General features: G+C 41.2%; 1 protein-coding gene across 6 annotated transcripts in view; it reads left to right on the forward strand.

Moving 5' to 3' along the window:
* The window catches only part of l3mbtl1 (L3MBTL histone methyl-lysine binding protein 1), a 28,097-nt gene extending 18,690 nt beyond the window's left edge, over positions 1 to 9,407 (forward strand). For 4 of the 6 annotated variants that reach the window (XM_032521397.1, XM_032521398.1, XM_032521399.1 and 1 more), the window contains 17 exons: positions 368 to 506; positions 676 to 724; positions 1,321 to 1,409; positions 1,908 to 2,012; positions 2,177 to 2,312; positions 3,404 to 3,495; positions 3,837 to 3,988; positions 4,901 to 4,977; positions 5,283 to 5,368; positions 5,913 to 6,023; positions 6,528 to 6,696; positions 7,494 to 7,596; positions 7,764 to 7,952; positions 8,050 to 8,099; positions 8,522 to 8,679; positions 8,771 to 8,833; positions 9,131 to 9,407. In XM_032521397.1, the coding sequence (XP_032377288.1) occupies positions 368 to 506; positions 676 to 724; positions 1,321 to 1,409; positions 1,908 to 2,012; positions 2,177 to 2,312; positions 3,404 to 3,495; positions 3,837 to 3,988; positions 4,901 to 4,977; positions 5,283 to 5,368; positions 5,913 to 6,023; positions 6,528 to 6,696; positions 7,494 to 7,596; positions 7,764 to 7,952; positions 8,050 to 8,099; positions 8,522 to 8,679; positions 8,771 to 8,833; positions 9,131 to 9,265 (1,903 nt within the window). In that variant the 3' untranslated portion in view covers positions 9,266 to 9,407. The remainder of the gene's footprint in view (positions 1 to 367; positions 507 to 675; positions 725 to 1,320; positions 1,410 to 1,907; positions 2,013 to 2,176; positions 2,313 to 3,403; positions 3,496 to 3,836; positions 3,989 to 4,900; positions 4,978 to 5,282; positions 5,369 to 5,912; positions 6,024 to 6,527; positions 6,697 to 7,493; positions 7,597 to 7,763; positions 7,953 to 8,049; positions 8,100 to 8,521; positions 8,680 to 8,770; positions 8,834 to 9,130) is intronic. The other 2 variants (XM_032521400.1, XM_032521401.1) reach the window with 2 other exon arrangements.
* The last annotated feature ends 844 nt before the right edge of the window (positions 9,408 to 10,251 follow it).

A 10,251-nucleotide genomic window follows, 5' to 3' on the forward strand; every position in this document is an offset into this window, starting at 1 on the left:
CCCCCGCGACCCGATACCGGATAAGCGGATGAAGATGGATGGATGGATGGATGGATGCATCTCTATATACACGTGTAAACACAATCATGCACACAATCTTTAACACTCTAAAATCAAACATTTATTTATGCTCAATCACATATCCTGGCACACATACTGTTTAAAAGGCTGTTTTGGGGGGTTAATGAAACACAGAAATCACTTACTAAAAAATGTAGACAAAAAGGGCGCAAGGGAACTATAAAGTACAATAAAATCCTGCATTCTTGAAATGAATCCCATGATAATAGAAAATATGGAAAGAGACTAGAGTCCGGTGATGTGTTTCTACCTGAGGAACACTGTGCCTGTCCTCTCTGCACCTCAGGAGGAGTGTCGGGGTAGAGAAGGTGCCAGCAGGCGGGAGGGTCTCCTCCCTTAACCCGGATCACCTGAAGCCCATGAGGAAGAGGAAGAGGAAGGAATACCTGAGTCCCTCTGAGGAAGACTCTGACATCGAAGGCACGGTGGGACAGCATTGTTATTTCCCTTTAACATTCCAGAGATAGCCAGATGTTCTCATATCTGATGAGTTCAGTCAGATGAGCATGAATATGGCATATTGTTACTGAAAGTATTTTCCTTGAGTTCATTGGCTTTCTTCTTGCGTGTGATATCTGTTCCATGCTTTTTTAGGATGAGAAAATTGATGATTCTAAAGCAGACTGCAGACACATCAGAGGAGGTTGGATGAATCTTTTTTTTCATCTTTTTTTACATTTGTCTGTTTTATCATCTTTCATCCCTTTTTGCACTTTTTTGCTCATTTGTTTGCAGTATTTGTTTTTCTTCCGTTCTTTCCCCATTACACACAGATGTAATGTCAAGTCATAATAACATATTCCTGACAACATAATGCAATTCCGTACAACAACACCACAAATTATGAAGTTGAACCAATGTCTCTCTGACACTATCAATATGGTGTGGGTTGTATTTATTATAGGGCTGCTGCATTAAATTGTGTTTTAGTGTAAAGTCATTCAGCCTTGTATGTCTTTAATACCTTTTTCTTTTGTCCTTCTCAACCTTTAAGTACTTCTTTCTTTTCTTCCTTTTTTTCCCCTTAATGCGACGAATGGATGTGCTTTACATGAACATTTTACCTCAGAACTTTTATTTAATTTTTTTACAGATCTTCAAACATTAGTCGCATAGGGAGTCTGTTTCCCTTCTCCTTCCTGACTTGTTTTTGGGTTTCTGTTCATTAAATTAATATCCTTTCCCGGTTTCCTTGCATACATGAATCAACTAACTACTTCACTTCTATTTTTGATGAAGCTGGGGACAGTAAGACAGAGCTGTGGACATGGACTCAATATCTGGAGGAAACCAAAGCTGTTGCTGCACCCAACAAGCTTTTCCAAGAGGTATGTTTGAGTTTAATAGTCAGACTGTAGTTTTCCGGATCAGCTACTGCCATGTTCACACAGGTTCACACAGTATACCCATGGTTTCTTAGTACTCTTTTTTGCTACTACTGCAGCTTTATCACAGGGCCAAATCTATCGCACTGGTGAAAAAATAATGCGGCATTGTTAAGGAAGGAAATGAGAAATGTTAATTTACCTGGTAGAAAGAGACGTATGCAGCTGAAGGCCAGACATTAATACATGGAGTGTGGGGTTCAGGGAGTTTCATTTAAAAGTCTAAACATTTTTACAACACAAACTTTTTCTTAAAGAGACTTTCTGTTCGATGAGAGTAGTATGAGAATGATAAAAAAAACTCTGGAATCTCCATTTGCTGTACTTTTATTTGTTCATTGTCCTGATTCAATTTTTCTCCATCCTATATTTTCACATCCTTTTTTTCAATCTCTGCAGTCTCTATTGAAATATTAGCTTTTTATTATCCCATGTGTCCAGACCCAGAGAGTGCCAACAGTGAAGAACGGTTTTAAGCAGGGGATGAAGCTGGAAGGCATAGACCCGCAGCATCCGTCCATGTACTTCGTTCTCACTGTGGCCGAGGTGAGCCAGACCACCATAGACATGCTCGATGGATTTAAATGGTCAGGCGGATTATTAAAACAACATCATAACTCACAGGCTGCATTGCATGCAGGTGAAGTTCAGCCCGGTGTTGCCTTCTCCAGCCTGCTTTCGTTTCTCTAATGTATGATGTCATCATTTAGGTCTGTGGATACCGGCTGCGGCTTCATTTTGACGGATACTCTGACTGCCATGACTTCTGGGTGAATGCCAACTCTCCGGACATCCACCCTACAGGCTGGTGTGAGAGCACGGGACACAAACTGCACACTCCCAAAGGTCAGAGGTCACAACACTCTGGACATATTGTTGAGAGTGAATAGAATCTAAAGAGAATAAGAGAGCACGGACAAATAAACATGCCCTTCATTTACATTTAACCTAGTCTCGCTTTGCCAGACCCTTGTCCAAAGCGCGCTGGAGGAGGGTCTGGCTACTTCACATAGCATTCCGGGATGAGAGGAAAACGTGCTCTGGTTTATTGGCTATTTTTCAAACCAGTCACAATCAGCTTTGGCGGTGCTAAGTACCGGAGAAAAGCCACGGTGCCGCTGCAAAATAGGCTCAGAAGGAACTTGGTTCGGTGGAATATATGTACGTTTAAAAGTTATTTTAGTTGTGCAACAGAAAACTCAGATTGGACAGATAGTCTAGCTAGCTGTCTGGATTTACCCTGCAGAGATCTGAGGAGCAGTTAACCATAGTCCTCATAAATCGACCAGCGTTTAAAATGCCAACACAAAGGCAGCCCAAGGCAATGGCTATCCGGCCTAAATGAGTGATATCCGGCTGATTTTCCTGAGGCAACGGAGCAATCCCAGAAGTGGAACGTCAAGGATATAGACTATGTTTAACCTAACATTTCATAGGATAAATCTTCAGACGCTTTGGGAAATACACTCATTCACTTTCACTTACCTTGTCCAAAGGTAACAAAATCCACCTACCAGAACCTCTAAAAGTCACTAATGAACTATTTCTTGGCCGGGCGCGGTAACATTCGGTAATCTCGACTGGTTGCTTGGCAACCTCACGTTGACAACGACATTCCAGGAAGTGGATGAGCCCAATTTTCTTTATGTATTAAACAAACAAGATATAAAGTGTTAAGGCTGGTAGGTAGATTTTGTTACATTTTAGATTCAGGCTAATAGTTTCCCCGTCTCCAGTTTTTATAAAAAGCTATGCTAACCATCTGCTGCCTGTAGCTTCATATTAAACAAACAAATGTAAGAGTAGTATAAGTCCTTATCACCTCTCTGCAGGAAAGCAAATAAGCTTACGGTATTTCCCAAAATGTCGAACAATGTTTTTTTTTTTTACCAAGTACGAGTCATTTCAATCTTCTCTCTGTATCTCTGCTCCTGCAGGCTGTAAAGAGGAAGAGTTTACCTGGACCAACTACCTGAAAATGACTAAAGCACAAGTGGCGTCCAAAGAACTCTTTGCCAGTCCTGGGAGGGTAACTGCTACTATATAATATACGGTAGTTGTATTATCTACAAGCATGAATGGATGAGGTGTATGATCTAGGGTTGGGAAAACTTCTATGGGAAGCAGTTATAAGACTGATTTCTTTTAAGCTATTTGCATCTTCTATCTCTCTCTGAAAACATTTTCACTTTAAGTAGAAAGTGATAGTTGCAGACCCATTGTGCCAAAGTCAGGCTGATGTCCTGTCTGATATTTGGTTAATATTTACAATTAATTTGTACTTTTTATTAACATTTATCAGCTAGTCTGCAGCTCTGTCTGTCTCTACTTCCTTATGTGCACTTTCTAATATTTCTGCTTTCTGTTAAGATCGATGTGAAGTGCAGTTTCGAGATAGGAATGAAGCTGGAGGCTGTAGACCGTATGAACCCCTCCCTCATCTGTGTAGCAACCGTCACTGACGTCGTGGACGACCGCTTCCTGGTTCATTTTGACAACTGGGATGACACATACGACTACTGGTAAGCTTTAAACACATTGGGGATGTAATGGGCTTTAGGAAATGACTGAAGAATGCTAGCACGTCCCTGTTAGATAGCACTGTATATGCCGGAAATTTACCAAAAGAACCAAGCAGCCTCGCCTTATTGCACAATCCAAATTCTTGTCAAAATTTGCCATTTTCAGCGTGTAGCTTGCTAGCTCGCAGGTTGTTGTTGATGTTGTTTCCCTTAGCAAAGAGACTTTAAGAAGGGTAACACAGAGATGACAGAGGGGGAGGGGCAAAGACAGGATGCCAGGCTTTATCCTGGAAATGTCCTTCCGTTGCACCAGACTAGTCTGGACCAAATGAACCGAACTACAGGTTTAGTAAGGCTGCATTAATCTAAATGTGGCCATTAAGGGGAAGAACAACTCGACACCCATAGCATATATCACCATAAAGAGTTGTTATGGCTAAAATAGAAACAGTAGCATTCATTATGGAGTTGTGCTTTTGCTCACCTGATGAATATTCAATATAAGATATATAATGCTCTACTGCATTCACTACTGGCTAACCCTGTTGGTCTAATACAGTTTTTTCTTATATAGCATACAAGATTATATTCACGGTGTTGACAAGAGCTGCTACTGCTGGAAACTGGGTTAATAATGGTGCTGCAACTGAACCAGTTAAGATGTCATGAACCCAAAACAATCTCAAAGGATAGAGAGAGTTTAGTAGAGCTGTACAGTTGTGTGATAATTCTCTCTGGGTTTGTCATCATGAGTTATGCCTTTCATGTTACATTTAGTCATTTGAATCAGTGTTAGCACACATCTTAAAATAGGCATCACAAAAATCTACAGTTAAAGCTGTTTCAGCATCAAAGTTTTCTTACAATGAAACTATCAAACTGCTGGACAATGTTGTTTTTCAAAATATGCAGGTGTGATTCCAGCAGTCCGTACATTCACCCTATTGGCTGGTGCCAGGAGAGGGACCTCCCCCTAACACCACCCCAAGGTGACAAGTGTGTTCCATGTTAATCATTAATTAATGTTCGTAGTCATAACATGGGTCATTACCCTTAAAACAACTCTGCCCACTTATCGCTCTTGTTCTATTGTTCCTTCCTCTTCTGTTAAACTGTGATTCATTCAGTACACACTGTATGCGTGTAGATATACTATAATATATAATGTACCTGTTTCAATGGATTTTTGAACATGAACTTTAACATAATTACAAAGATTAGCACAAATAAGAAGAAGGTACAGAGGATGAATTGTTATGTTTGTATTTACTGACTTTTTTTTTTGCTGCACCAGATTACCCAGACCAGGGACAGTTCTCCTGGTCTAAGTACCTGGAGGAGACTGGTTCCAAGGCGGTGGCTGCTGATGCCTTTAAAGTGGTAAGAACAAAGACTGTATGTACAATTTTTGATCCAATGCACAGTATGATATGAAATGATTACACCTAACTGTAATGTGGCTCTGTGGTATGGGCTGGCAGGAAACCACAGCGACAGAGAAGGCAAAGCTATAGTTAAGAGACTAAAAATATCAAAGTAATTAAAAATCATGAGAAGCATGGTTTGTTACAGTCCTGGTCAAATCAGTTACAGTATATCATGGGTGTCATTACAGCTGACGGATCTTTAACAGTGCTGCGGTAAGTACATCAGGCACAGTTTAGGTGTTTATATATAACAGATTCTAATGCGAGTCCGGTTAAGGACTTTTTGTTTCATGTCATTTCCCTTTCACTCTCCTCTCATTTCCTGTCATCTCTCAACTGTAAATTTTCTGATAAAAGGCATAAAATGCCCCAAGTTAGACATTATGTTTGGTGCAAGTATAGCCAATGCTTTATGAAAAGTATATTTGACATGTGCGGTTGTTTAGCTGAACGTACAAGTTACTGTGTTTTCCCATCATCCTCTGCTCTGTCTCCAGCGTGCGCCGCACAGCTTCCAGCCTCAAATGAAACTGGAGGCTGTGGACAAGAGAAGTCCTGGTCTAATTAGAGTGGCTACAGTGGAGGAAGTCGAGACTCATCGCATTAAGGTATTACTCTGCATGTGTGTTGTCAGCTTGTATAAATGTCTGAGGTAAGGTAGGTTATGATATTGTATGTGTGTGATATTGTTTAAAATGTTTCTTGAGCTCCCTCAAGTCCATTACAGCTTAGACCAAGTGTACTTGTCAGTTGTGGCCCTGGGCAAATAGTTTATAGAGCTTACATGTACTGATACTGTAATGCACATGGGAAGTTTGATCCCTGGCCCACTGAGTTTCCCCCAATGCTGCCCCATCTGTGTGTAAATGTGTGTGAGTGTTTATCTGATGAGCATGTAGCAACTTGTGTGAATGGTGAATAGTTCCTGTACTATGTAAAAATGCTTTGAGTAGTCGATGAGACTAGAAAAGCCCTGTATAAAAACAGTCCATTTACATTTACATCTTTCTAACCAACCCCGGACCCATTATACCATATTATAAGTTGAGCGGTGTGTATTATAAGCGTGTGTGTGCATATACAGTATTATTTCATTACTATTCCTCCTACAGGTCCATTATGACGGCTGGAGTCATGTCTATGATGAGTGGATGGACTCAGATCACCCCGACATCCACCCAGCAGGCTGGTGTGAGGCGACCAATCACCCGCTCAAAGTTCCCCCACGGGAGACCAAAACAATGCAGCCTCATGGTAGCAACCAGCACTTCAGTCAAAACTGGAAGTTGATTTTCTTCAAAATTCTAATCAGTTATTCTTGATAACTAGCAATAAATCTGCTCTGACATAGCTGAATTTAGCCCCTGCATGTAAATTAAAATTAAACTAGCAAAAGGAAAAGTAAAAGGTGCAACCAATTGTAAATGTTAATTAAAATGAGAACCTTGCTTTTAATACTGTATAAATAACGTTTTTTAGTAAGTATTTATACACCTGTGTCCTTGTTTGCATTACGACTTCACCAATATTTTTGCCGCTTTAAACTATAATTGCATTGATAAATTTTACGATTTACTCTGTTGCTTATTTATTAAATCACCTATGTTGTTATTTATATTAATGTTTTTTGGGTGGATTGATTTATACATTTTTCACATTATTTACCAATTCCTCTTTTTATTGCCAGTTTCTTTGAACTTTTTTCCATATACTGTATGTGTTATGTTGTAAATGGGCCTTTTTTGACTAGTCACAGTAGGACAAAAGCACACAAAATTAAAATTAACAATGGCTGAATTCCATTTAGCTGCTTCAGTTTCAGGGTCCTGTTATTGTGCATGCTGGCTCACTGTACTGACTTACTGGGACAAAAAGAGCCACCGTTCATGTTATTGGTTAACACCTGTGCTTTTCCTGCTGTGACATGTTAAATGTCTTTTGTGAAAAAGGCCTCTTGGCGTTACCCTACCTGTTAGCTGTAGGCATAATCTCCCATACTGCAACATTGCAAGAAGGTTTGTGAACAAAACCTGTATTTATGTGAGGGTTTAATCTGTGTGTATTTTTCTTGTATTTAGGTGTGAGGGATCCTCCTGCTATAGGTCAGTCCACCTACCCCTCCTCTGTTCCCTGTAAACCCATCAGCCACCCCAGAGCCAACAAGTACAGCTTCCACAACAGGTCAGCTGAATTCTCTATCCTTAGGTCATTTAATGGAGGGGTTTTCACTAGGCTAACCATTCAAAATACAGATCAAACCTTACATCAGTTTTAAGCAGAAGAAAACAGTTTTGAATAATGTAATAATTCTCCTTAAAATGCACTGTGGGGCTCTATCTTTGAAACAGGAAGTGTCCAACTCCTGGTTGTGATGGTTCAGGCCACGTTACCGGTCGTTTTACTGCCCATCACTGCATATCCGGCTGCCCATTGGCTGAGCGTAACCAGGGAAGGCTGAAGGCCGAGCTGTCCGACTCAGAGTGCAAGAGGACCCTCTTCTTTGGCCAGAGGACCAAGAAGACCCATTACCGTGGCAGGTAAAAGTGTGTGTGTGTGTGTGTGTATGTATGTGTGTGTGTGTGTGTGTGTGTATGTGTGCTTTTGTCCCACATTAATCTCATTCTCTGTTATCAGGATTGGCCGTCCTCCCAAATACAGGAAGAACCAGCAGAGAGACTACCAGGGTGAGTTTTCTAAATGCTCTACACAAATCCTACTTTGACGTGAGGATTTTACTCTGCACCTTCAGAGGTGTCCGCCCGTCAAACTTGAAACTTAATCCTGCTTTAAGGGGCTTAAAATAGATTTCAGTAGAAACTGCAGGTATGAATGTTGTTTCAGGCTCATAGCTGTCCCAAGATGCAACACAGTCTGCTGCTCTGCAGTCAACTCATTTTAGGAAGGAAATAGGTGGCTCTGTTTCTTAGTTAAGCCAGATCACCTAAATGGGATAAAGCCATCAACATATACACCTGTTCTTTTCCTGCTATGATGTGTCAAAACGCATGCCGTGAAAGACCTGTTGGCAGTTTCAATCTGAAATATTTGTCCAAGTGATCATAAATCTACAACAGTTGAATCCAAGCATATTTTTGTGTGTGGGTTTTTGTGTCTTCAGAGGGTGTGTATCCGTCACTGTTCATGTCGGCCCTGAGCAGTCAGTCAGACAGGACTCTGTCTCTGTGTTGGGAGCAGCACTGTAAGCTGCTGCCTGGCGTTCAGGGCATTCACGCCAGCCAGGTGGCGGCATGGAGCGTTGAAGAGGTGAGCAAACCTTATCACTTACCTAGATGTATTTATTCTCTCTCTCTCTGATAGGTTTGGTTATTTGAAATCTGATGTGTCTGTGCCACAGGTTTTCATGTTTGTCCAGAATCTAATCGGCTGTGAAGACCAGGCTCGTCTCTTCAAAGAGGAGGTGAGTATGTGAATAACATATTAGGTCACATTTGCGTTACACATATTCAAGTGTAGGCAGTCCTGTGCAGTATTTAAAGTCATGCTGCACTTCAGACATGAAAACAGTGTAAACAACAGCCTGTTAAGTGTCTTTCAGTTTAAAGTATTCCTGTCTGTCTCTGCACTGTCATTGTCCAATAAAAGCGAAAATGCCACACACAAAAAAAAGAGACCCCCGGCAAACAAAACAATCCTTTTCCTGACCTGTAAGCTCCACATCCAGTTGCATCACCATTGTTGTGTCTGTATCTCCCAGATGATTGACGGGGAGGCCTTCCTGCTGCTGACCCAGACCGACATTGTGAAGATAATGAGCATCAAGCTAGGCCCCGCCCTCAAGATCTCCAACGCCATTCTCATGTTCAAGAGCACAGACGAGGTACTTAAGTGATCCTGCCCTCACCTGACCGGGGCCTTCAGGCTGCAGATCATCATGTGCCAAATTCATTCTGTTGCAGGGAAAAGACCCTGACCCCTTTTTCATGTGTTCGGTGTCCTGTACCCATCAGAGAGAGGGAGGGAGGGAGGGGAGGGGAGGTCCGATGCATTAAATTAAAGGGGGGAAATAACGCAGAAACTGGAAGAAGGGAAATAAGAAAATGCAGATATTTTTAAAGAGTAATTTCACAAAGATGATGGTTCAAATTCTGGTGGAGGGTGTATAGGTGGAGGGTGTATGTTTCCAACCACCTGTTGCATTGAAAAGCTTGAGTGGAAATAGTAAAACAAAGATCCCATTTTGCAAAAAGGTTTCTACACTCAGCTGAGGTCTGTAAGGTTCACTATCAATACAGAGAAAGTGCGCTAAAGGCTGATGGAAACAGAGTTCTTTAAATATCTGTTGTGTTACAGTGGGGCTCTAAAGTTTGGGCACCCCAGGTAAAAATTTGTATTAATGTGCATAAAAAAGCCAAGAAAAGATGGAAAAATCTCCAAAAGGCATCACATGATAGATTAGACATTCATAAATGTCACAAAAAGTTAGATTTTATTTCCATCATTTACACTTTCAAAATAACAGAAAACAAAAAAATGGCGTCTGCAAAAGTTTGGGCACCCTGCAGAGTTTATACCTTGTACTGCCCCCTTTGGCAAGTATCACAGCTTGGAAACGCTTCTTGTTCCAGCCAAGAGTCTTTCAATTCTTGTTTGAGGTGTCTTCGCCCATTCTTCCTTCCAAAAGTCTTCCAGTTCTTGGAGATTTCTGGACTGTCTGTCACGCACTGCTCTTTTAAAGTCTATCCATAGATTTTCAATTGTGTTGAGGTCAGGAGATTATGAAGGCCAAGGCAAAACCTTCAGCCCCCCCCCCCTCCACCTATGCCTCTTGATGTAATCCACTGTGGATTTTGAGGTGTGTTTAGGATCATTATCCAT

The sequence above is a fragment of the Etheostoma spectabile genome, chromosome 7, assembly GCF_008692095.1.
Source record: "Etheostoma spectabile isolate EspeVRDwgs_2016 chromosome 7, UIUC_Espe_1.0, whole genome shotgun sequence".
Lineage (NCBI taxonomy): Eukaryota > Metazoa > Chordata > Actinopteri > Perciformes > Percidae > Etheostoma > Etheostoma spectabile.